The sequence below is a fragment of the Haliotis cracherodii genome, unplaced genomic scaffold (assembly GCF_022045235.1).
Source record: "Haliotis cracherodii isolate W230 unplaced genomic scaffold, xgHalCrac1.p SCAF_10, whole genome shotgun sequence".
Lineage (NCBI taxonomy): Eukaryota > Metazoa > Mollusca > Gastropoda > Lepetellida > Haliotidae > Haliotis > Haliotis cracherodii.
In genome coordinates, this window is record NW_027266265.1 from 46,425,722 (window position 1) to 46,453,647 (window position 27,926).

Here is a 27,926-nt window from a genome sequence, read left to right on the forward strand (position 1 = left end):
TCACCGCCTTCTCATTAGGCTGTAATGTTGGATACCAAGGGTAGGTCTTGTTGTGAAGCAGAGGGTACGCAAATCTCCCTACTATTCTGTTAAGGCCGTTAGGGTGACTTCAGACAGGTATCCGTTACGCATTTTGTTTATTGTATGTAGCCAGTTGTTAGCTCACGTCATATTGGATTTTGGATTTCCAACAGAGACAAGGGATTCCGCTTAGGCCCCTAAAGGTGCGCTCGAGGTGACAGAGGTAATCTTTGTGTGAAGTCTTCAAAAGCTGCAGGCTCATGCTAGCTTAATCAGTTACTGTTCAGTTGACAGTCTGTTAAAGTCATTGAAAACACTGACTATCTGGGGCTTAATCTACCGGGGTATATAGTTGCACCATAATATGGGAACAATTATCTTTGAAACATGTCAAGATGAAACAGTAATATGTATGATATATATATACCTGGATACACAATAATTTTGAGTTGCTCTTTACCCTATTGGAAATAGTTTAGAGCAATTTCTAAGAACAATATTATTGTAAAATTCCTATTAGAAAAACTTGTATTTGTAAATTGTATCTGCATAATCAATATTTGATTAGATCTACAAAATATTCTCCTAACAGAATTATGACAAGTCTTTTTTAAACTTTCAGTATCATACCACAGAAAATGCATATCAAAACATTTACTGAACCAGTGGTTCTGTTTGCAAGCCCTCCTCCTCTTGAAGAGCTGTGTGCCATCACAGTGACTCTATCTAGTGGGTTAACCTTCTCACAGATAGCTTCTACCTGGCAACCACAGATACTGAAATGCAGGTGCGGGGGAAACCAGGTTGCCAAATAAATAATATAAAGGAAAATGACTTATCAGTGACATAATACCAGTTCAGAAAGGTTATTTTTCAGAAACAAAATGAATTATTCATTATATCTAATTGTAATTGTAGTCCTTTGTAGACTCTAAGAATCACAAATAGCTCCTAAATATCTTAATGGAAGTCACTCCTTTTACTGTTGGTTTAATTAGATTTTGTAGCTTATGAACCAAATTGTTACCAGAGGTTGCAATGTATATTGTGTATAATAGCTCTGTTTATGATCCTTATCCTTATTATTAAGGATCCTTATAGATTTCTGCTACAGTTTTTATGTGTCTGCCTCTAAACAGGAGTATACACCATTGGTCATATCCAACTAGTCCAAAGCTCACTTCCAACCAGTAGTTTATGTAACATAACAAGATTTGGGGCCAAAACAACTAGTTCCTCAGCGGTAGAAACTAACAGTTTTCGTCCACTAGTCCTTATAAAGATAACCTTTAAAAAGGGCCAATTTCTACAAGTCCTTGTGATACTTTAACTATTGGGCAGTTTGGCAAGGACTATAGGACTAGTGTCAATTTCTAAGGCTGGTTCCTGTAGAGTTTTACAAGTCATGGACCAGTAACCATGTCTGACCTTGCTAGAGATTGCATAAATCTATGTTCTTTAATAGAAAGGTTATGAAAGCACCCTTTGACATTCCTCTCTAATATCAGACACTGATGCTAATATATAACTTAAAAGTAAATGTTCCTATTTTCAGAGAAATTATTTTTACAGAGCCAGATATTCTTGCTACTCCTGCATTTGATGTAGAAAATTGTTTCAGTGTTGTACTGCAGGTACGTAGATGTTTTCAAGACCTAAAAGCTGTTACAATTTATGTTTTACCTATATGAATTGTAATTTAAGGTTCTCATGAATTGTATCATTTTTTTCTTTTTCTTACAAGCTCATTTGCATGACATAAACTAACTTAGTTGCCTAAACTGCACTTGCCAAGTCTTAAAGGCCATATAAAATCTCTCTCTCACACACACACACACATACTTGCTCTTGGTTATAACATAATACTTTCTTAAACTGGCCTAGAAACATATCTTAAAAAATAGATTTAGTGCTCCAAATTGTGGTACAAATTTATTGATATATTCCAGTGTCATATTTAACCATTTTCATGATAAATCTGAATGTGTTCAGCTATTTGTGTGCTTATTCCATATGACTTCATCATTTCAGCAATCCTTGTTTAGGACAGGAAGATTACAAAACAGATTTCAGAAGATTGGATTAGAGGTGATTTAGATGTATCAATAGCTGTATTAACCTATTGGTATTCAGGTATTGTGTAATAAACTAGTACTGATATCAAATTTCTATTACCCAACCAACACATTATTTTATACTGCAGTACTGTTTCTTATATCGTTCAGTGTTGCAAAACATATTTGAAGACTTTAAGTTTGTTTGCCAGCCAAATTGGTCTGTTTTAGTATCCAAGTCAAAAAATAAATTACCCATTACCAACTCTGACCCGAAGTTAAGTTTCTGATGATAAGGATAGGATTCATTCCAATTATTCTTAAACATTCACTCATTTGAAGAAAGACAGGGTTTGATATCTAGCTAAATAAGTCAATATTAAGGTTAAAGGTGATGTTGGAAAACTAGCTTCCCATCAACAATATTAGCCAGTAATTAGTCAAAAGTAATGAGTCTGAGATCATAATGTATTGCTGGCCTTGGATTGACTCCTGGATGATAACTTCAGCAAACACTGATGGAATCAGAACAAATTCAAGTTTTGGAAGTTAATGTGAACACAAAGAATCTGTGAGAGGTGAGCAGGGGGACATCTACACGTCAGCTTACAGTATAAATTGTATGGTGAATATCTGGAGCAAGCCTTTCATAGCTATTTTCTACATGAACAAATTCATTATAAAATTATTCATGGTTTGATTCTGAAAAACAGTGAATCACATCATACAAGTAATTAGCCTTCTTAAAGTGCTGATGTCTATGAACTATGATCTTACAACTGCACTCAACATGATGCATTATTATTATAATTGACAAGAACCTCTGTTCCTCAATTATAGACAAGCAAGCCCTTCCGTGTGACCCCTGCCCTTTACCAGTCTTGTCTGAGGTATACAGTCACAGCCAAAATAGCCCCCACTTGGAACAAAGCAGGAGAGTGGATGGTGCAGGGTAAGAATTTATATCTAACTTATCTATGTCACTGTTAAAGAATAAGCTTAGAAATCAAAGGGTCGTTGTCATGAAGGACTTTAAGTTCCAGTGGTTTTGTTAGGGGACAAATGGGATTAGGACATGTTCATGTTTTTAGTCAACTTTTGATAGGACATACTTCTATAACATTACCAATTTTTAGAAGGAATTCTGGACATTTAGGATGACAATGAGTTAATATCCTAGAATATTAACCGATCTGAAACCTTTACGTTCCCTACACCATGTCACCAGACAATTAAGGTTTTCTTTCAGACTTATCAGAGCTGAAATTGAGACCGCAACATAATTCTGACACACTTTTAAACAATATGTATTTTATTTTGTTGTTGCATATATATAAAGCATTTATATTGCTGATTACAGCGGATGATCACTCACTCACTCACTCACTCACTCAATTGGTTTATCACAGGGATAAGAATTGAAAGAATGAAGATAAATATCATTTTAACACCTTTGCTGTCAGTAGAACACTCTGACATTTTGTCGTGTATCTAAAGCATGAATATTGCTGATTTCAAGGATAATCTAAGAAGCAATGAGAATAAATATTATGTTTTTCTGTTATGGCCATATTATCTCACCATTACAGGCCGTGACTTTCTCACCCACACTGGTTATGCAAATGCAGTGAGTAAGTATACTTCCTTTTTCCTTTATGTTCATCTGTCACAGGACACAAACAACAATAGCATGAACTTTAAAGGACTTTCCTGTAGCCAGCAGAAGCTACATGTACTTCAAGCTTAGGGACTTGTCATTTATTATGGACGGGGGTAGGGGAGATTACATGAAAAAATGACACAGTATAAGGCTTGCCAAAATTTCTCACAATTGGGTGGGGGCATTAGTATTCAGTTTTACAAAGAAAACAAAGAATTTTTACTTAACTGATCTTTAAAAGTATTCAAACTGCAGGGTTAGAAACTAACAGTTTTCATCCACTAGTCCTTATAATGATAACATATAGCAAAACCCTTAAAAAGGACCAATTTCTACTAGTCCTTATGATACCTTTACCATAGGGCACTTTGGCAAGGACTATAGGACCAGTGCCAATTTCTAACGCTGAACAATAAATATCCAACATGATTTTTCCAGTTAACAAACTTTTCAGGTGGGGTGAAGACTCTTATGAGCTTGTTTCATCTTATTTATATCCAATATTGATTTTTCCAGAAATGAATTTGACAGTAAATAGTCATGAGCTGTTTGTATCTCTGTTGGCCACATCTGTCAAGTTTCCACCATTACAGGTAAACACTGTGTTATTGTGTTATGGCTATTGTTCTCACAGCTGTTCCTTTTTATCCCACTGAAATAGTCACGAGTCCTTTATTGATCTTTTAGCACTGGCAAATACTTGGGTTCTGCATATCCATGAATAAAGCAAACAGATCACGCAAACAACACTTTTTGCTTTCTGTTCAAACACACAGTCCACACATTGGTGTAAATCTTTAGGTACATGGAGCTTAAGTAGCACTGTTTTGTATATTTGTAGGTCTAAATAAGGAGTGAATTATTGAGTTAAATTGTATGCCATGTGAATTAAATAACGAATACTCACTGAATCTGAGCCACTACTTTTTAATAGGTGATTGATCTTGATGTTGACCAGTACTTCCTGAATTTATTGAGGATAAATCAACCTGACACAATAAAAGATATGTCTCTTTACAACTGTTGGTGTCATGTGTTGCCAAGGTAGGTAATAAATATTTTTTGTGAAGGTATATTGTTAATTGGTTACTCTTTGATTCTCTCCACCTGCCCGACTCTCTGGCAGATAATTTCAAGAATACTTACGTAGTCAGTTTCTTTATAACCCCTTGTAGATCCTCAAGTAATTGTTTGTATTATTTCAACTGAATCAAGATGCAATAGATGCGATTTGTCTCTTATTTTTGCTGTTGCGATTTTTCAATGTTTATAATGCCTGAATACAGGCAGGTAACTTTGAAGATGGGCAGGCAACACTTATGGGTCACCTGCCCGTCTGTCTTAAAATTATTTGAAACACTGTTTCTCACTCACTACTTTGTCTCTTAAAAATTCCTGTAAATACAATTTCCATTGTAGCATGAAGAGAGGGCGTGTCTGTAGTGTGAGTCGAAATGTGCCAGCTGATGGGCCTTTTAAATCCTATAGAGATCTGAAGAGACATTGGAAGAATACTGTAGGTATAAATAATAGATGTACAAGGTTGACAGAAAGCTTCATGTATTCAAGATTTAGAATGTGTTTAATTCGATTTAAAACATATTGGTTATTAGAACAACAGAGACAGATTTTTATCCTAAAAACTGATAGGAGGGAAAAGATATAAAACTAAAACTTTCTTTTATAAAAACAACAACACTTTCAAAATAACTGCATTGTTACTATTACCATATTTTCTTTGTGTACAGTACACACCACCATTTTGTAGGTTTATTTATTTTGAAAAATAAATGGTATCCATTTGCTTCTGGTGAAGTTTTTGCTGGAGATATAAAAAAACTGGTCTAATATCAATGAACTGGCATAACAAGACAAGATAACGAGACACAATTATTTCTCTATTGCAGTTTTTTGTTGTTTTATATGACCAAAAGTGACCGGTAGATCTGTAAAACAAGTAATAATAAGTGGTCTGGCCTATGGTAACATAAAATATTTTCTTTTCTTGACATGAGGATTGTTAGGTCATACTAGTAATGCTGGAAGTTGTGTAACTTGGATTAATTATGAATACATGACACTTTTTATGGACAATAGCTTCTTTTATTCTTTGTCACAACGTTTCAGAGCTACCGGTACTTCTTGCTCCTTCCTCAGGTGAGTGCATAGAGTTGATATATATCATGATATGTTTACACAACACAAGATGGGATGAATGTACAAAGAAAACAATAATATGATGAGGCCAATCAGATTAACAGGAGATGAAGGAGCGAAGTAGCTCTTGACAAAGATTAAAAGAAGTTGCTATCCATAAAAAGCATCATGTATTCATGTTATTCCAACCTATAAATGCCTATCAAAGACTTCTCTGGATTAATTACTTAACATGCCTACAAACTACAGGCTGCCAAGGATTCAAGGATTCATGAGGCTGCCAATACTTAGCTATAATTATGCTATGACAAAAGACTTACTCCATCTTTCCACTGTCTTTGATTGTTTTCAGCCACAAAACATATGTTATGCCAGATATGATCAATTAATGTTTGGCATCTCTGTGGTTCAAGTTATAGCATCAATTAATTCATAGGGGGCACGGGTAGTTGTGTCCCTTGGGCATGCCAGAAGCCTATGATTGTGGGTTCGAATCCCGGTTCGCACCGATTATATTTCTAGGTTTGTCAGGACCATACCCGAGCTTGTGGGTTTCACCGAAGTAGTAAATGTCTGAGACCTGCATCACTACGGGCTTTCCTCCCACATTAAGCTGACACGCCTTGATATAACTGGAATACTGTTAAAAGCGGCATGGAACCCAACTCTCTCTCTCTCTCAATTAATTCATACGGATATGTGCAGATCTTAGTGATAAAATAAATAAAATATTTGATATATATGTAAGCTGCAAGAATCATGTTGCATTTAGGTGTTATTAAATGCAGATTATTAGGTTTATGTAATTTAATCCTGCATTTTGATAATTTGAAATGGATTTGCAAAGATTTGGATAGTCATTACTTGCATTGTTTCTAGTATGGCTACCGGCTACCGGACACAGAAGATGACATGATGTTCTACCAGATTTCATTTCGACAGAATGGAGGAAAACTTTTCACATATCCTTCTTCTTATGAGTTAGATAAGGTTTTACATGATAAGTTTAATTGTTAATTAACGCTACACAAACAATACATCTGTATCAGTCCTCATTGTCTTCTTTTAGAAATATTGATGCTACAACATATTTTAAGAGACGCTGAAATTAGCATTAGAAAAAGAGCTTGTCTACCAACCATAGAAAGTTTCATTAGCCATCCTCTCCTTAAACATATTTAGTTTTCTGAAACTTAATTTTAAAACAGAATATGTAAATGTTCACCTCAGTACTTGAACAGAGCCTTTAATCAATCTCAAACATAAGTCAAACCTGCTGAAAATACCCTTAACATTGATCACCTACCCCAGTGTATGTCTGAGAGCAGCAGATATGCAGAGAATCCCTCGAATTGACCCCAAGCCAATTCTCATTGCCTTCATTCAAGACCTGCACAGCAAACTACCATCCATCTGTGGCCATCCTCTGAAGTTCCTACCTAAAGTCAGATATGCCGTTCCAGAGCTCTATGATAGTGGCCAGGTATTATTCAACAACACTGAAACTGCTTATATTCTTTAAGGACTTCCTTAGGGGGATCAGTTGTCCTGTAGGTTCTGTGACTTTGCTGATGTGATTAATCTTACCCAGATGGAGTGGGTCGTGGCTCATACTCTCAGTCACTAGCTTACTCGGTCCTGATCAGCTAATAACAGGCAGCTATGGAATATTGCTGACTGTGGCCTTAAACAACAAAAACATCATCCACTATGATCAGATCTGTTCAGTTTGACCACAGAAGTCTTACTCTTATGTGTCTATCTGTACAGGAATTATTTAAAGATGCTGGTATGCTTTCGAAACTATATGCAACTGAAACGTTCATGTAGGGTGTGTCTGTGTGCGAATTGTGTCAATTTATCACCGAAAATGAATCAATGCAGCTGAAAATCAAATCAGAGACTAAACATCTAATCGTCAAACGTACTTCGTGTTTCGAGCAAAAAGTGATCAATGGACAAATGACTGTATAACCACCCATCCTTCTTACCATTCCAAGTTAATTTATTTTTGCCTATTCAGTTTGCCTTGATTGGCAGCCAAATGAATTAAATCCAACTAATCGAGAACTCATGTTGGGCTGGTGGTTTATTGAACACAACGTGATTTGTGGAGAAAACATGTAGTCCTTCCAGATTTTCCCTGATCATAGATCTGGAATACTAGTGGCTATATCTGGACACTCCAAATGAACTTGGTACTTTGTTCTTCATTCTTCCTTGTACACATTCAATCTGTGCCAAATAGTTTTGAGACTACTAGCCTGATTATGGCTATTAGCATAATTTTCTATAGAATTTAGTGTTATTGGATGGACTATCATTAGCTGAGCTAACTAGACCAAACAGAATGTTACTCGACTCGGGCTTTGGACTTGTGGTGAAAGTTGCAGACAGCACATTACCCACCAGGCCTCCTTTCCACAGAGAGATCTTTGTCCTACGACTTTCGTAACTCCAATACTCTAACAAAAACATACAATAGTTGTAGATCTAAGATTGTGAAACAAGGCCCTGAAGTACAACCTACAAACACTGACTGTAAAATACATGATGAATATTTCTGTATGTGACATCTTGTTTCAGGCCAAAAATGGTGCTCATCCAAACCTGTCAAACAAGAACCCTCATCCCTCATCTGTCCCTCTCCGCAACAGTAAGGATCTATCACACATGTATGTTCACAAACCTTACGCCCCCATCACTGCACAAGCAAACAACCAGCTTTCCCCAGCCGAGGGAACTCCATGTCCCACTGCTTTCTCCCAGGCCACACCAAGAGATGACTCACAACCTTCATCTGTGTCAAGCCAAAGATCAACATACGATGCCAGCAGGCCTGGTAGCTCAATGGCTTCAATGCTAGCCAGTCATGTAGCCACCTCTCAGTGCTTATATGACTCTGTAGGAAATCCACAACAGCCAAGAGTAATTCCTGATCGGGCTCCAACAGTGAACACATTAAATGGTGATTCCTACATTGCATCACAAAATGCCTCAAGCAGTTCTATTAAAATTGTTCCAGTTTTCAGACCCAAGGCATTCAAATGTTCATCAGTGTCCAAGGTAGCTGCTACACCCCGAACAGTGCCCAGGTTCAAACCAAAACCAAGACCAGCTTCCTCAGACTGCCAAACATCACGCATCACCAAACAGGCAGTTGTTGATAAACCAGGGTCTTACGATGTCTGTTCCAAACTCAGTACATCAGAGCCCATTAGAGGCACCACACAGTCATTTGCAAGGAAAACAATTCCATCAGTTTATCAGGCAACTGAATGCTTTCCCATCAAACCAAATTCAACCCCACAAAGACCGAAGAAGAATCTAAGCCTGAAACAAGCCCAGCAAAAGCCAAGATCTGACCCAATGACCCCTATTGCTCCGATACCCAGGCTAAGTGTATCATCAGGGAGTCCAGCCTATACTCTGCAGTCCACAAGTGTGTTCAACTCGACAGACTTGATGCAGGTTGTCACCAGCCATGACAGCAGTCAGAATGCTGAATATTTGAAGAGGAAAGCAAGTAGTGTAAGTTTACCATTACTCAGATCAGATACCATTTGTACACTGTTCATAAACAACCAATTGCTTACAAGCTTTGGAACAGAGAGCAGGTACAATAATAGATATACAGGTAAAAATGTTTAGGTTTAAAGTAACCACTAGAATTGCTTGTTTTATATTGAAGTGAAAATGCTCCAAAGGAGAAAATAGGGTGCATTCATTCTGTAGTATGTACATAAGGATATTTATTATGCCTCAAAGTGAGATTGACCAATCAGAGAAAAGAACTAATGACCCCACATGAGCCTGTATACCGTCAGTAAAATCCAAGATGGTTGATACTGACCTAATATGAGACCATATACCATCAGTAACAGCCATCTTGGATTTTCCGACATCCCACCTTACATATTTCACATGAAAATTCTGGTACCAAAAGTTGTTATTTGACACTGTTTTGTGTTTTACTATCATCAATTGTGATGTGCAAGGACATTAATCTTTTTTTTAGATCACTTTATTGTTAAAGATTATAGTGAAAATTGTCAACAAGGTTTGGCCTCTATGATTTGAAGAGTAGTCTCCCTACGGTTGTAAGTGTCAAGTTTGTATTTTGACATGACACATGTGATATGGATACCAGAGAGTGTAAACCTTTTGGCATAATAAATCCGTTATGGTGTCTTTAGTTGCCGTATACAGTGTCATATTAGGTTAGCAGAAAAATATTGACGCCTCGCCCAGTATTTTTCTGCTAACTTATATGACACCGTATACGGCAACTAAAGACACCATGACTAAAAATATCAGTGCCAAAAACATTTGAGTCTATCAGACTGAACTTGGCACTCAGCACCAATCACCATTTTCACTGGATTTTAGTGTAATTATATGGACTATTGTCAACAGAGGTAACTAGGCCAGACAGAATCTTACTAGACTTATAAAGGCTTTGGAAAAGTGACTAAAGTCGCAGATTGGCATATTGTGTGACGTTAGTATCTTTTTAGTATTTTATAAAAAGACAATAAGGAAGATGAAACTCAAGTTTGATTTGTTATGTTCAACATTTATTTATAAATTTGAATCATTGAGTTGGATATAAAACAGGATGAGGTTGAGAGTTCTATGAAGAAACCACGAGCCAAGGCCCAGGTTCAGGATGTAGATGTGGAGATGATGGCCAGAGCTAACCAGGTACTGTAGGTCAAGACTTGAATCTTTGGGACACTCTTGCACTACCTGCAGGTGACTTCTAACAAGAATGTTAGAAGCCTTTGTTTCATATTAATTTTTTTGCTCAAGATACATCCATATACCCAGTACATGCATCTTTGTTAATTTGCAGATAAAATAACATATCAGCAACAGCAAGAAATCCCTCAGCAATTACAAAAGTATTTTGATGTCTCCCACTTTGATAATGCTTGAATATTGCTTTTCCATATTCACTGATAAGGGGATTTCCTACAAGAGTGAGTGAGTGAGTATGGTTTTACGCCGCTTTTAGCAATATTCCAGCAATATCATGGCAGGGGACGCCAGAAATGGGCTTCACACATTGTACCCATGTCGGGAATCGAACCCGGGTCTTCGGCTTGACAAGCGAATGCTTAAACCACTAGGCTACCCGACCACCCCATTTCCTACAAGAAGCAATACTATTATTAATAAGGTAATGTTAATTTGTATTTATTCATTTACTGAAATGAACTTATGTATGATGTTATGTTTTAGCTGAACAAAGTGAATAGTGTCACTCTGTTGGCCTGGCTCAAAATGAATGGTGTGCCATGCAAGACAAAAGACAAGAAATCAGACCTCGTCGACCATGTGAATCATATCCTTCAACTTAACAACACAGAAGAATAGAAATTAGAAGAGAAGGTATACTGAGATATAGTGCTTGTTCAAAGATTTATCAGAATGAGTTAAGAAAGGATGGTCATCTGTTAGAAAATTATGCATATAGTGTACAACAGGGATTTATCTGCACATGCTCGGAGGGCATTAGTCAAGCCAAATCTGCAGCAAATGTCAGTAACAATTCCCAATTCCATCATTCTCAATTCCTAATAACACAAGATCATTATTTTTTAAAAATCCAATTTTGAAAAAACAAACAATGTTACATATTTTTCCCAATTTACCTGCCAAAGGCACTTTGTGAGGAATCCTTGGTAGAATCTTTACTTGATGAAAGACACATCACATACAAAGTCCTACCAGACATCCATTAATAGTTAATGCCACAGATTACTTGAGTTGATTGTTTAGAAAAATTAATATATAAAAAATATAATCCTGCCTCAGTTTTGAAAAAAATGGATGAAAATCTAATGACAAATATATTGTGGCCTTAACTGTGAAATTTTATGTTAAATATGTTGTTTATCAGAGCCTAAAAGCAAACTGTTTCGTTATACTTGTTGAGATATCCAAGCAAGTTGTGTTATATGTACTTAACATGGTATGCTAACCACTCATTGAGGTATTCATGGACTTGGAAATCTTCACCTGTAATTATTAGGAACACAACAGAATCAGATTAAGAATAGTATTTATTTTATTGCATTAACAAACAATCATAACACTTTCTGTACCATACACCAACATGAAAGCCAAGTCTTGTTCAAATCTCAGTAAAGTAGATTTCCAATTTGGATTGTTAATTGTGAAGTGGAAAACCTACTAGTGGTGTTTAAAAACATGTCATTTGAAACTACTTCTGGCTTGATGGCATGGCATACAAGCCCATAGTGTTTCCATCAAATCAAAAAGTTTACAGTCACAAACCGCAATTCACTGGGTCAGCATCTTGTTTTATTTCATAAATCACACATAGATACAATACCAGTTGTGGGACAACAAACACAACCCATGGGTAAGCCCTCATTACAAAATGAGCACTCAATTAATACTTGCATAAGACTTTTAACATTATCTAACAGTTCTTTAGATGCACCAATAAATGCCCAATTTACATGTGCAATGTACATTTATGGTTGGTATGTTTTGTGAATAAAGAGAGAATACAATCTACAAATCTGTAACTAATTTTCTGTGTCAATATTTTGAATATCAGGGATATAGTAGCAAGCAATAAAGAATTTCATTTCTGTGTTATAAAGTTAGGTGGCCCAAGGGGTTCCTCTTTAAAAAGATAAATCTAGGAACACCATAAGTCTTTCTTTCTTAACAAGAGGGTTATGGCAAGGCCCCTTTGACAGTCAGTCTTAACTTCAAACACCATATCATGATAGGTACACATGAACTGTATTGTCATACAGCACTGTAAAGATATCAATATCTGGACTGGGACAATATACCAACTGATTCACTTACTGTGTGCCTCTGATCGATATTGTATCAAGAAGTAAAAAATCGCAATCCACTGATGCATCGTCCCCATACTAATCAATATACAAACATTAATGATTCAACTATGGTATATCAAAATATGGTTGCATCATGAGCATCAGGATTACAGATCGTACAGTGCAATAATAAATATAGTTTGTCTATACAGTAACAAACATAAAATGTCTATTTACACAACAACATATGTTAACAATGTACAGTTTCCACACTAGGTCTCATTGTGTACACTACAGAGGAGTATTCATTTTGTCTTGTTCGAGATAATTGTACACATAAAGGCAAGTTCTCAACATTAGCACCTTCTTTGTAATGAACTGCGGTTGATAAGATCTAAGTAAGATCTGAGCAAAAGTCTACAATTGCAACATGGAAGCCCCCTCTTACAGTATAATGACATGGTTAAAAAACATATTCAGTCAAAAATTTCAAGCACTATTAAAGTTCCTTCTCATTTATTTCATGTCTTCTTTATGTTACACACCCGGTATAACACTACCAGTCATACAATCTGATCTGGCATAATCATGTCAGACCCCCAAATTCAAGTTGTGAACTTTGCACAACCATTGGTTAGTTGAATCATGGTACAATGAAAACTACCGTACTCTCCCTCTAAACTCGTTTCCAGTAGCACAATCTTTAGTGTTTCCATCTTGCTGGAACTGAGTCAATTATACAAAATCATTTGTGCAAAAATACAGCCATAAATACTTTAAAAGTTTATCTTGTACAAGGAACTTGTTACTTAAGCAAAACAATCTGTGCAATCCTCAAATATTCAAACATTACTTCTATTATAACAAATCAATATTGCAACCAGTCACCAGTCCATAAATGGGTATATCCCCATTCTTGTAACACTGGTAATAATGAATGAAGAAAAACATCAGTACACTAAGCACTTCTAGAACATGCCTTTCATTTGTTAGTGGACTATGAATTGAAGATACTGTTGCAACAGTAATGAGTAGCAGGTGCTTTCATTCACAGTCCCACATATGTATGAATTTACTCTCATTTCATAAACATTTCCTGCTCTCACAACAGTGTTCAACAAGCAACTACAATGACTAGGGTCCTTTCAGGTGTATGATATGAAAATGGAAAGATTGAACTATCTTAACTTACATTCTGTAATTATTAGTCACAAAGTAACAAGTGTATATACAAGGTTGAATCTTATTAATTTAAGATCTTTTACTCTCATTTTGATACCTCTCTCCATCAAGATTTAACAAACCCTGCACTGGTCACTTCCAAGTTTCAAACAGCTAATAGCATGGAGCCTGCTTAATTAATCTTCACAGAGAAACGTATGTGTAAGAGAACATAGTCTACATGTGATATTACACACAAACCTTATTCATTTCATTACCTATTCTACTTGACCCCAAGTAATAAATAAAATGTAGGATCTATTAAGTCTTGAATGATGTTCATAAATAGCTGATGGTTATAAATAGGAATGTTGAAAATGAAAGACATGAGTGGATGTTGGGGAGACCTAAGTCGGTAAATCCGTCGGCTTTCTAATCGCAAAACATACAGACACCTTGTCTTGGTAGTGGGCCAACAGGTCCACCACCCCAGGCGTTGTACAAGCTCAAAAGAACTGTGTTTCAGTCCTATGAGAGGACTTCGGTCTGTGCAACTAGTTGTTGTGACATCAGTAATCATACAATAAGCTCATGGCTTCTGCTGCCTTGCATCTCACTTGAGGGGAAATATCCTTCAGCAGCAGTACAAGAGCTGAAATCATAGCAAAGTTAGAGTGAGTGAGTTGGGTTAAACGCCGCTTTTAACAGTATTCCAGTTATATCACGGCGTGTCAGCTTAATATGGGAGGAAAGCCCGAAGTGATGCAGGTCTCAGACGTTAACCACTTCGGTGAAACCCACAAGCATGGGTATGGTGCGGACAAACCTAGAAACATAATTGGGGCAAACCGGGATTCGAACCCACAATCATAGGTTTCTGGCGTGTCCAAGGGGCGCAACTCTGCACAGTGAATCGTGGCGCCATCCGTGCCCCTAGCAAAGTTAGAAGGTGAATGTTACCTCATTCAGGACAGACACACAATCTCCAATTTTCTCCTACTCTTAGTGTTCATTATTAGCATACACATGCAAAACTCAAACAGAGATTCATCCCTGAAGGGATAAACACCACTATGAACAGTTTTAAAAAAATATCACAGCATGACAGCTTGGTGTGCTAGGAAAGCCCATTCAAACCCATGATAAGAGAATTCTGGCCTGCCTTAAAGATACAACATTGTACGATCAGTTGCAGGGGCTGAACCACCAGGCCCTACATTCTTGTGGGGGCCCTTATAATTATGAGTGAGTTGTGTTTTACACCTCTTTTAACAGTATTCCAGTCATATCACGGCGTGTCAGTTTAATGTGGGAGGAAATCCCGAAGTGATGAAGGTCTCAGACGTTTACCACTTAAGTGAAACCCACGAGCACGGGTATGGTGCTGACAAACCTAGAAACATAATCGGGGCAAACCGGGATTCGAACCCATAATCATAGGTTTCTGGCGTGCCCAAGGGGCGCAACTCTGCACAGCGAATTGCTGCGCCTTAGACTGGGCCACCCGTGCCCCCACTTATGATTATGACAAATCTTGTTTTAAACCAAACATAAGTGAATTCTGGCCTGTCTTAGGCATACAACATTGTCCTGTGAGTTACACTAGGCCACACTTTTCTTGTGGGCGGTGTTCCACAAAGCCATTTTTGCGATAAGTTGATAACTCTCAAGCTTTAACACAGACTTACAACAATCATAGGGCTGTGATCACTTTGTAGAACAGGGCCCTGATGAGTTACAGCAAAGTGTAATACTTCACTGAAATGTTCATAGGAAATTTAGAAAGGTGCAAGAGAAATGTGATAGGTTTTTTCCCATTTGATATAAAGCACCTGTCAAGAAAGTTATAGCAGGTAATGTGCAGGTCTTTAACCCTGGACCAGACAATCCAGTGATTGATATCATGAGCATCTATCCATGCATCAACCAAGTCAGCAGGCCTGACCAGCCAATCCCATTAGTTGCCTTTTATGACAAGCATGGGTTGCTAGAGACCAATTCTAGCCTGAATCTTCATGGGTCTTATGACTGTATGAGGGACAATACCTGAGCACACATGTTCCTTTGTAATGTTTCCTTGCTTCTCTTTTGATAGATTACCCAGCAGGAACCCTGGTGAGGAAATGACAACCATTATAAACAACACATCAATCAATGTGTGAGTTGGGTTTAGGACAACGTGACACAGGGCATGGACAATTACAGCTGAACCTGGTAACAGTGCTCTAAGACCAGAGATCATAACTGGGATGCATCTAGTGAGTGAGTGAGTTGGGTTTAACGCCGCTTTTAACAGTATTCCAGTTATATCACTGCGTGTCAGCTTAATGTGGCAGGAAAGCCCAAAGTGATGCAGGTCTCCGATGTTTACCACTTCGGTGAAACCGACAAGCACAGGTATGATGCTGACAAACCTAGAAACATAATTGGGGAGAACCGGGATTCGAACCCACAATCATTGTTTTCTGGTGTGCCAAAGGGACGCATCTCTGCACAGCGAATCGCGGCGCCTTAGACGACTGGGCCACCCGTGCCTCCCGGGATGCATCTAGGATTTGGACTCATGACCAGTGGATCCTGGAAGCATAGAGAGTCATCTCCATGGCACATTGTGATTTAGACCACTGGGACAGTCTCTTTATTTACAGAGTGACAGTAATGCTTGTGGCATAACTACTGTTCACTGAAATGACAAATGAGAAGAATTACATACAGAGCAAAATAGACATCCACACCTATAAATGAGTGACTGAATGTTTTTTACAATGCAATCAGCAATATTGTAGTCATATCACTGCTGCCCGTAAATAATCAAATCTGGGCCGGGCAAATTAATGGTTGATGGCACAAGCAAAGATTGACACCATTTGTGTGAGTTTTAACTCATGATCATTCCTAACCCGCTTTTTATCCCCCGCCGGGCCAGAATGGCCGAAGGGGGATTATGTCGTGGCGCAGTCAGTCCGTCTGTCTGTCCGTCCGTCCCACAGAGGGTACTAAGCTTGTGAAATCAACACCTCCTACAGTTTCCAGAGAATATCCCTGAAACCCTACACACAAGATATCGACAAGTTGATGATACGCATATCTCAGTCCCATTTCATTTCGACAGAGATACTGCCCCTGTTTTACGGAGCTTCATTTGCCTAATTGTGAGAGAGGGTACTAAACTTGTGAAATCAACTCCTCCTACAGTTTCCAGAGAATATCTCTGACACTCTATACGCAAGATCTCGACATGTTGATGATACGCATATCGCAGTCCCGTTTCATTTCGACTAATTTTGACAGAGTTACTGCCCCTGTTTTACGGAGCTTCATTTGCCTAATTGTGACAGAGGGTACTAAACTTGTGAAATCAACTCCTCCTACAGTTTCCAGAGAATATCCCTGACATTCTACACACAAGATATCACATGTTGATGATACGCATATCGAGTCCCGTTTCATTTCGACTAATTTTGACAGAGTTACTGCCCCTGTTTTACGGAGCTTCATTTGCCTAATTGTGAGAGAGGGTACTAAGCTTGTGAAATCAACTCCTCCTACAGTTTCCAGAGAATATCCCTGACATTCTACACACAAGATGTCGACATGTTGATGATACACATATCGCAGTCCTGTTTCATTTCGACTAATTTGGACCTATCGCAGTCGTTATAAATTTGAATTATTTTAACATAGTTACTTCCCTGGTTTATGATCCTCATTTTTGTCAACTGATACAGGTACAACTTTGCCTCAGGTAACAACCATTATAAAACAATGTCATTTAGTCTCTGTTGTGAAAATGTCACAATACCTAACTATCGTTAGTTTCCTTGTATAAGGCTTTTGTGGGTGAGCTACATCCTTATGGCATTAGCATTCAGACTGGATTACTCCCAACAAAATGTTCTGCACAATTTGTTTCAATTGCAGTGCCATCTACTCTTGTTATTTCATAAAATACATAGAAAATATAAACTCGTTAAAAAAATTCATGCGGGGGATGTTGTGCTCTCAGAGCACTCTTGTACAAGAAGCAATGGATTTTTTTGTAGTTTAATGCCGCACTCATCACTATTCCAGTTATATGACAACGGTCTGTAAATAATTCAGTCTGGACCAGACAATCCAATGATTGACATCATGAGCATTGATCTCTGCAATTGGGATACGATGTCATGCATCAACTAAGTCAGCGAGTCTGGCTACCTGATCCCATTAGTCGCCTCTTGTGGCAAGCATGGGTTGCTGAAGACCTATTCTCTACCCTCATCTTCACGGGTAAGAAGCAGTGGGTACTGGGAACCCCTATTCTGCCTTGAGTCCAAAACTACATAGCAGAAGCCTCTCATATAATATAATATAATATGTCAGTCTGTCTTTTAATGTGTATACCTGCAAACATTGCAGCATTGCTCTTGATTTCATCCCAGTGGCTTTTGAAGAATGAGACACAGCCCATCACATAGAAGTTGATCTTTTCCGGAAAATCTTGAATCTAGAAAACAGAAACAACAAATCATAGCTAAAAACAATGTCTTAATCAACATCATAAAACTACTTATGCATGTACATATATGCATACACAGCATTGAGTTCTATATCTTCCCATTTTGGCATGTACACAATTATCAGAGAACAAAATATTAAAGAAAGGTTTTGTCTGGACATTTGAAAGACAACAATAATCAAGGATCCTACAGGTGAACAATTATTGTTAGTATTTGTTCGATGTTGACCGATAGCGTCCAGTCACCCTTGTAAGTAGTTTACACACTAATTAACAACACTAACACATGTCAGTCTGGTTGCAGCTCTTTATTTTGTATCCTTTGTTATGATATACGGTCTCAGGCTGTAATGTCCAGCTAATACTTTTTTCGAAAATGTCTGTTGGCAAATTTTAAAATGTCCGGGTGGCACTATTTCAAATCGGACATTTTGCAGTCACAGTCGGACACCTGATTGTTACTTTTTTTTTATGATAGTCTTTTGCTGGTAAAACTGAAAGAAGGTAATAATAGCAAAAAACTTTGGAAACCTCTAAATGGCGCTACTTACAATAAGTTTTGATAAGTCGTTCATGAATTCCCCATAGAAAAGGTTTGCCTCCTCCAGAAGATGTTTCTGAAACTTGTCGTTGACAGCCTCTGATCCTATCAGTGGCCCAAGCATCCGTAGGGCATACTTACAAGCCTGGAACACAGGGAAGCACAAACAATTTACAAAGGATATCGTAATATGTTGCCGCAATACATATTGTCCAAACCATTACATATGAATACGATAAGAGAAGGTGAAAGGGTAGCCATGCAGTTAAAGTGTTTGTTCATTATATTGATTATTGGTGTTACCCTACTGTGATGGTTCTGGAATATTGCTAAAGGCAGGTCTAAACCTCACACACTCACTTTTTGGGATTTTGTAATCGCTTCTCAAGGCAATAATGTGATTGGCAATTTGCACGATAAAACATAATCAAACAACTCGCAGAGCTTGAAGCCGTGATACCCATTCATGATGACTTTTACAACAAGCATAGAGTACTGGGAATCTGTCCTCACCGGATTCCGGGGCAGGGGTGGCCCAATCGTTTAACATGCTGCAATAGGCTGTGCAGAGTTGCATCCCTTGGGCACACTTAAAATAACAACGATTGTGGGTTCCAATCCCGGTTCTCACTGATTATATTTCTAGGTTTGTGAGCACCATACCTGTGCTCGTGGGTTTCATCAAAGTGGGAAATGTCTGAAACCTGCATCTATTCCAGCTCCCTCCTTCCCTCCCTCACTAACTCACTCATTCACCCGGAGTCTCACCTTCTTCACATCCGGTTCTGGATCATTCAGATGCAGGAGAAGACTGATGAAGTTACTGTGTATTTGTTCAAGAAAGGGTGCTCGTGACGGACCATCTCCGAACCGGGACAGATTGCCAAACAAGATGAATGCCTGTGCACGTACTGCAGGCTTCACCTAAACCAGAAGCATGAGACACAAACCTTATTTTCCAAATGGAACAAATGTAATTATGATCCAAAGCAGATTCCTTATATAACTGATATTATACTTTCAATTCCTAAAGTGAAAGTCTAAAAAAAAGTTTTACTCCTTCTCGGAGATTAGGTTAACTGACAATAATACATTTCTAATTATATATGTACACAACCAACATGTTCAACGGAAATGAAGAAATACTGGTATTGCATGTGTCAGATCAGACACCAAGGCATTTGATTATCACTTTAATGAGGATTATTATTCCAAGTTCCAGTTCAAAACTAATACATTTTTAAGAATCATCTGAATATTGCCTCAACTTGAATAAAGCCCCCAAACATTTTAAATGCAAAACAGCATACCTTTTCAAAGCAAGGCCTAATTTTGAGCGCAACATTGATGAGAATGGCTCGGATGTGACTCTCGTCAATCTCGGACATGATGCGAGACAAACCACTCATTGCTTCGATTGTGATGTCATCATTTGGGTCTTCCTTATCATCCATCCCAGCCATCATGGCCGACAGGATTGTTGTTGAGTATTTCTGAACCTGGTAATAAAAGAACAAAGTGAAAAAGTAGTTTTAAGTGTCAGCAGTATATCTGTTGTATCATATGGCATGTAAGCTTAATGCAGAAGGAAAGGACAAAGACAGGCTGCTAGTAGATGTTCAAAACTAGGTCCTAATAATTCTACATCAAAGATTATAATCAATTATCATTGGTTCCTGGTCACGCTAAGGGACACAACTCTGCACAGCACATTAGGACATCTTAGACCACTGAGCTTCATGTCTTTCCAAATTAGGTGCTACATTGTTATCAGGAATATCTTGACGTAAACTTGGCAATAGCATTTTCTATGGGGGGATAAAAATCTAGTTCCACTGACGTGGGCATAGTTCATGTTTTGTTGTTGTTTTTTTTAAAAAAAGGTATATTTTCATCCCCTTCTCTAGTGTGTTACAAATGCACAAAAAGCTGAGGCGGCCATTGTACAAAACAACCTTAGCGCTACTCTGTCGTAAATCTGCACAGCACAGCGAATCGCAGCGCCTTAGACAACTGGGCCACCCGTGCCCCCTTTATCCTTCAGAAGTTTACATGATATTACTTACTTAACTTTGTGTGAGCTAAGGAAGGTACTGAGACATGGTCTAACCTGGTCCTTGCCGACACTGGCCACATTGCTGAGTCCTCGTATACACAGCATTCTGACGACGTGCGAGGAGTCGACGAGGCGGCCCAGCAGGCTGTTCATGATCAGCTCCACCATTGTGTCGTCTCCAGCACACTTCTGGTTGATCAACTGAAACACGGAGACAGAGAAAGGTAGAAACTAAAAAAAAAAAAACTTGACGATTGTCTTTCAGCTGACTCTGTTTCTTAACCAAAGAATAAGTAAGAGATAAACTTTTAGCAATTTTGAGGATGAACCCACAGCTGTTTAGAAACTGATAGCTCCTGAACAATTTCAGAGTCCTTAATCGAAATCACAAGTGACACACTGACAAATACATATACAAGAATGACAATCTGCTTATACGAGTGTCAAATCCACAGCAAAAAAAGTGTAGGTTTCCGTCTTCCGGAAACCTTCCGGAAACCTTCCGGATACCTTCCCATTTTGGATCCGGCCCGGATACCTTCCGGAAACCTTCCGGAAACCTTCCAAAAAAAATGTCAAAATTTGGGGGGTGCATTTTGTTCACTTAAGTGTGAAACACAAAAAAAAATTAACTTGAAAATACCAAGCAATTTGAAGGTTGTTGAAGGCATCTGGAAGGTTTCCGGAAGGTTTCCGGAAGGTTTCCGGAAGGTATCCGGATGCAAATTTTCTTCATGACTTGCTTCTGGTAAATAATGTTAGCCTGTGCATTACAGATACCTGTTGTAATATTCTGTGTTATTTTAATGGTAAATATCCTCCTAAATCATTTTTGGAGAAGAAAATTGTTCAATTTCATATTTTGTCCTTTTTGGATGTTAATGGTATTTAATGAACAAACATCAGTTCTTGTATAATGATATCCTTAAATTTCATGTCCAGACTTCCAGTTTGTACTGAGAAAAAGAAAAAAGTTACAGGTACCTGTTGTAATATTCTGTGTTATTTTAATGGTAAATATCCTCCTCAAACTGAGATATGTGGGCATGCATTGTTCACAAGTTGTTTTGCGACATGGGTCCAATGTGTGAAGCTTATTGCTGGTGTCCGCCACCATGATATTGTTGCAATATTGCTAAAAGTGGCAAAACAGCATTCTCACTCAGAAAAAAATGGAAAGTCATTGGCTATGTGCTTTGGCATTTGGCCCTGGTGAGATTAACAGATTAGTTTGGAACGGTATCAGTACTTGTTATATCGGGACAGTGTAGTTTCATGGGAATATAAAACAGAATACAGTTGTCCCAAATTGGTGCATAAGACTAATGGCATCCATAGAAAACACCTAAATAAAGTACAGAAAAAATATCAATGTCATTTGTCTACTATGGTGGAACTACAACTTTTGTTAAGTATTTATAGTAGGAAAACATTCAGGGCATTAGTACATTTCATATTTGTTCAGCACCTATGTTATGGCTGATCAGTATTATATATCTTTATGCTAATGAAGCAAAACAAATCATGTTTTTGGAAAAAAATCTTATTTATTGATTATATGGCATTTCATTGGTACATATCACAAATTGAAATTTGATCAAGCAAGCAGAGGAACTAGCATAAAGTAACCAGTGGTGTTTGCAAGGTTTTACAGAACAGACGCTTCAATGCCATTTTCTAAATAAACAAATTAGTCAAATCTCAGAAGAATTTTATTGAAGAAGAATATCTAAAGTCAATTATGTTTCTGCAGTAAACCACAAAAGTCATTCAGATTTGTATGGTCAGCATCGGTGTACACAACCTGGACATAGTCACAGTGCTTTGGCATAAATTCATTCAGACTTCATTAGTGTCATAATACAACCACCTACAGTCACATTAGTGGCATTATTCATTCAGAATCATCACTTTCTGAGGTGAATCTGTTGGTTGTTATCAGGAGTATTGTTCATTTTCCGGCGATTTCCTTGTCTGAATTGTGTGAGCAAGATCTTCTTAAATGTAGCTAGTGTCAGATTGTGAAATCCAGGTACCTGAAACATTTCATAACATCTTTAGAAACTTGTTAGTCAAAAGTTAAGAAACACACACATATTTACAAATGTTTAAAGTTGTTTTCTCAAACAGTGAGGTATTGACAATTTATCTTGCAACTAATATTTAACCAATCTTTGAACATGTAAATAAGCCATTGCAAACAGAAAAGTGTTCAGAAAATACAAAAATGTATCCGGTCTTCGAAAACAATATCACAAGGTTCACCTGAATTTTGCTTGAATGTTTGCATTACATCAAAATGTAAGGAAGGGTAAACAAGACTATGCAAAACTAAGTTACATAGGTTCTTATACATAAATGCAACTATTCATAATTATCAAAACACATGTCATGTAAGTGATCTCAAAATACAACATAATGAGCGAGTGAGTTGGTATAGTTTCATGCAGCTTGTTAGCAATATTCCAGCTATGGGCTTCACACATTGTACCCATGTGGTGAATTGAACCCGGGTTTCAGAGACTGTTTCACCCACTAGGCTACCCTTGCACACCAAATACAAAAGAAAGTATATTAGGAATTCAGACAATAGATATTCTCACCAAATTCATTAATTCATTAATGGAAGCTATATTGAAATTCAAATGTTGACAAATTAGGATGAGACTGTAGAAGCATTTATCTAAGTTATTATGGATATTAAATATCTACCATTAATTGGTAGTCCATCATAGACGGTGATAAGAAATTCAACTGAAAAGTACAACCTGAACCATCAACTAAAAACTATGTATATTACATTAAAGGGGCCGGTCATGTATTACCGGTATGTTCTCATTCATTTTTGACACAACCCTCACTGAAAGAAAATGCAAAGCACTTTATATTTTATTGTCCATTTTGTCAAAAATCTCCCCTAGAGACTCTCACATTTTGGGGTGACCCTCCCTGTTTGTTCTGATCTGAATTCAAATATTCATGACTGATTATCATATTTTATCATTCATCCTATCTTTTTTGAAAATTAACTAAATGAAGATTAACAATAACATGCAAAATATTGGCCTGGCAAAGTTTAAATTAATCATAATTACTGTTATAAAGTTTTGGATCCATCGTCTGTTTCGTAATACAGTGAAACCCAACTTTGACTTGTGTGGCATTGTTGAATCATCTACCCAATGTTCTTTATGCATTGATATGCATCTGCACAGAGTGGTCAAAGTCTGTGTCTGACACATAGTGTGCTACAAGGGAGACATCAGTTTGTGTCTAGCCAAACTGTCTGATAATCTCAAGGGCTGCCTTGGTAGCATCAAGGTATGTAGCTAATCCTAAATAAACATAAAACAAGTGACATTATCTCTTCTACAGAACACATGATCAAAGCCTGCCCCACCTTTGATGTTTATTACCTTGCTACTCTAAAAACAGCTAATTAGCAAAATGAACTCAATGTCAACTCATTGTGGACTAGGGATTAACAGGGCAATTAGTGTCGGGTGGGTATTAGTACTTGCAATTGTCTGTTAATTACTTAATTGAGTAGTGACGGCTTAGTCAGTTGTGCCTTTACAACTGCTATTCAACTTATCGAGTCAGTTTACTATGTAACATGCTTCTTGGGACCAAGGAAATGTATCTTGCTGGATAACAGTTTTTTTCTAATTTATCAGAGATCAGAAATAATAATAATGACGTTTTTGATGTGCATTTCTTTGTTGTGTTCACTAGGATGATGGTGATGGTGTTTGAATTATTAGACACTATTTATTCCAAAAGAGGAATAGGGTTGGTGAAGAGGCAAAGCTTATTTGAACAACATATATATTGATATACAGAAACTGTACAACAAACAGATTAACTGTATCTACAGTTGAAACTATCATGATGCAAATTTTCACTGAATCAAAGTCATATCTTTTCAAGACTCAGATCAGGTTGTAGTGATTGAAGGTCACATAAAACTTGCTAATTTCAAATCATTCATCCCACACTTATGATTTGGTTTGTTGTTTTATGCCGCACGCAAGCAATATTCCGGCTATATGTAAATAACCGAGTCTGGACCAGACAGTCCAGTGATTGACATCATGAGCATCGACCCACACAATTGGGATCAATGACATGCATCAACCAAGTCACCGAGCCTGATCGCCACCTGATGGCGTTAGTCAACTCTTTAGACGAGCATTGTTGCCCGTTACGGAAAGTATTGGGTTACAAATATCCCTTGTAAAACCTTTCAACATGTTCAAATGACACATCAAAAGGCCATTGTGAAAAATTGCACCATGTTAGGATTCTTAAATACAGTTTCAGCTTGACATTGAGTACTTTAAACTTTAAAGTGAAAAATACATTCACAACAAGTGAGCTGTGTCTGCCAATCAGAGTCGGTGAGTAAATTGGAGTAGGGGACTAATTTCGAAGGTAAACTTGTTTCAACGTTTAACAACTACATGCATTTGTGTTTGTATGAGACGATGTGTGTTTAATTCCATATATTTTACTTCAAAGCATGTTATCACAATAAATTGAGTCGGGTATAGGATAGGTTGGAGTAGAGGCTAATTTCTATTGTAAACTTGTTTTAACATTTCACAATTATTGGTCTTTGCAAGTTATCAATCCTAGTTTAATTTCATTTATTTTACCAAGGTAAAAAAAAAAATAAGGTGTCATTTTCGTCAAGTAATAATCGCCGTTTTCGCTTTCGGCGAGTATTTCGCCAGTCAGTGCTGTTTTGCTAAGGTGTCGTTTCAGCTATAACCCGCTTATTGCACATTATTAGTTTCAATTTATATTTATAATCATTTTAACCACTGTAATAAGTAAAAAATGAAATAAAAGTATATAGAAAATAAACAAGCACTTGTTATAAAATGTGCATCCGCAGGCAATATTTATAAGATAATCCTACATGTAGCTGTGGCCATCACACTGAAGATGCACTTCACTTCTTTCTCATATGTCCAAATTACAATGATTTAAGACAGAATATGTACTATTATGTTAAGGGATATGATCTAAATTCAATTCTATTAGGTAATCCTGAAAGGACGTCAAAAATAAACTTAGAAATTCTTAAATCAGTAGAAGACTACATTCAGCTATCCAATAGGTTTTGTGATTGTACATAGCATCTTAAATTTATAATACTATTCCTTGCCGTATATTGCAGTACACTATTACTACTGAAAATGCGACCTGACAGCGCCGACAACGTAGTTTCTATAATAAGAACATGTATATAATTGTATTCCTTGACTGTACTTTTGTCATATCATATTGTATTCTAATTCTGGAGCGGTATTCAAATAAGTTTTTGCTTGTTTACCCATCCAGTTCACATATAAATGTTTAAAACAATATTTAGTAAACAAATAATTTAAACTCATGCAACAACATAGCGTGTGGAGACGATAGACCACTGAAAAGAGCATATATATGCACATCCAATGACCCCTGACAGCACAAGGCATTGTTTTGCCAGTGTGTCAGGCAACAGAATACTACGAATTACATCACAGGGTACTGTGACCTGTTTGAAAAGTTATGTACTGTATTCTAAAGGTAGGCCCAAAATTCTAGACAATCCAGTGATTGATCTTGTGAACATCAATCCACACTGTTAGATGGTCACTGTCAGATGCCATGAACCAGGTCACTGAGCCTGATCACCTGATCTATTAGGTTATCTCTTATGGGTGAGGCTAAAACGGCACCTCAGCAAAATGTCACTGATTTCTCCAACGAAAACAGCACCTTGATTTGGCAAAAATGGAGAGACATGTTGATTCCTGGCCGAAATATATATAAATGAAATTTCTATAAAATTACTATTTATTTCCTACTTACTAAAAAAAATATGACATATATAGTATACCTGTTGTCCAGTTTCTTGACATTTTCGCCAGACTCAGGTTCAGCTTGACATTGAGCTAATCTGAGTAAAGCTACTTAAAACTTCAAAGCATGTGATCTTTCAATGATAAGTTTAGTTGCACCTCCCAATCAGAATCATGAGTAAATTTGAGCAGAGGCTAATTTCTAATGTAAACTATTTTTAGGTGACTAACATTTAACAATTATTTGTGTTTGCAAGTTTAATTGCATTTATTTTACTTCAAAGAAATCAAAGCATATTATATTTTCACAATAAGTTTAGTTGCATCTCCAAATCCAAAGTAGATGCTAGTTTTTAATGTAAACCTTTTTGAACATTTCTCAGTTATTTGTGTTTACAAGTGACCATGCAAGTTTAATTTCATGTATTCGGGCATATTCAGACCCAAGGTAAAAAAAATAACAAGGTCCTGTTTTCACCAGGCAATAGTAGGCGAGGTACTATTTCCCTTTATAGTATAACCGTCTCTTACAACTAGCATAGGTTGATGGGGACCAATTCCAACCCGGAATCCCCAAATGAGTGGGTATGGTTTTACGCTGTTTTTAGCAATACCACAGCAAGGGACACCTGACATAGACTTCACACATTGTACCCATGACAAGAATCGAACCTTGGTCTTCAGCACTTCAACCACTAGGCTACCCCACCGCCAAAATTCCCAACATGATAAAGTTGTCATCACGGTATTCTTCAACAAGTTCAAGTGAAAATATCCATACCTTTCAAATGTCTTATCTTCCACTTCACAATGTTCACTGTTGCAAAACTCCTGTCATTTAATTTGTTCTTGATTATTCACACCTGCAAAAGTAAGTTTAGTCAGTACGGTATGAACTAAAAAAATGAGTCACTATAGAGTATCTAGATAAAGGAATATAAATAAGCAAACATATTTCTACATCATATACATTAGCAAGGATTAACATAAGTTAGGTAGATTGCTTATCCTACAAAAATTAAATCACACATTTACTAACATATATAAAACAGAATAAGTGGCTTACAGAAGATAAATAACTTTAATACGTGATCAATATTAT

General features: G+C 37.2%; 2 protein-coding genes across 2 annotated transcripts in view; one reads left to right on the plus strand and one right to left on the minus strand.

Annotated features, from left to right (window-relative positions):
- Window positions 1–659: 659 nt before the first annotated feature.
- LOC139454451 (uncharacterized protein C18orf63-like) lies at window positions 660–11,272 on the plus strand. Its single transcript, XM_071236161.1, has 13 exons — window positions 660–808; window positions 1,577–1,655; window positions 2,053–2,109; window positions 2,916–3,027; window positions 3,665–3,706; window positions 4,252–4,328; window positions 4,670–4,779; window positions 5,155–5,251; window positions 6,772–6,854; window positions 7,195–7,375; window positions 8,479–9,423; window positions 10,510–10,596; window positions 11,137–11,272. Exons 1-13 carry the CDS (start codon window positions 660–662, stop codon window positions 11,269–11,271), a joined length of 2,154 nt encoding a protein of 717 aa, XP_071092262.1. The 3' UTR covers window position 11,272.
- The window catches only part of LOC139454452 (maestro heat-like repeat-containing protein family member 1), a 72,187-nt gene continuing 54,957 nt past the window's right edge, over window positions 10,697–27,926 (minus strand). The window contains exons 34-40 of the mRNA XM_071236162.1: window positions 21,027–21,173; window positions 20,227–20,415; window positions 19,685–19,840; window positions 18,927–19,061; window positions 18,261–18,363; window positions 15,924–15,989; window positions 10,697–14,529 (exon numbers count right to left, since the gene is read on the minus strand). Coding sequence (XP_071092263.1) covers window positions 14,447–14,529; window positions 15,924–15,989; window positions 18,261–18,363; window positions 18,927–19,061; window positions 19,685–19,840; window positions 20,227–20,415; window positions 21,027–21,173 — 879 coding nt within the window. The 3' untranslated portion in view covers window positions 10,697–14,446. The remainder of the gene's footprint in view (window positions 14,530–15,923; window positions 15,990–18,260; window positions 18,364–18,926; window positions 19,062–19,684; window positions 19,841–20,226; window positions 20,416–21,026; window positions 21,174–27,926) is intronic.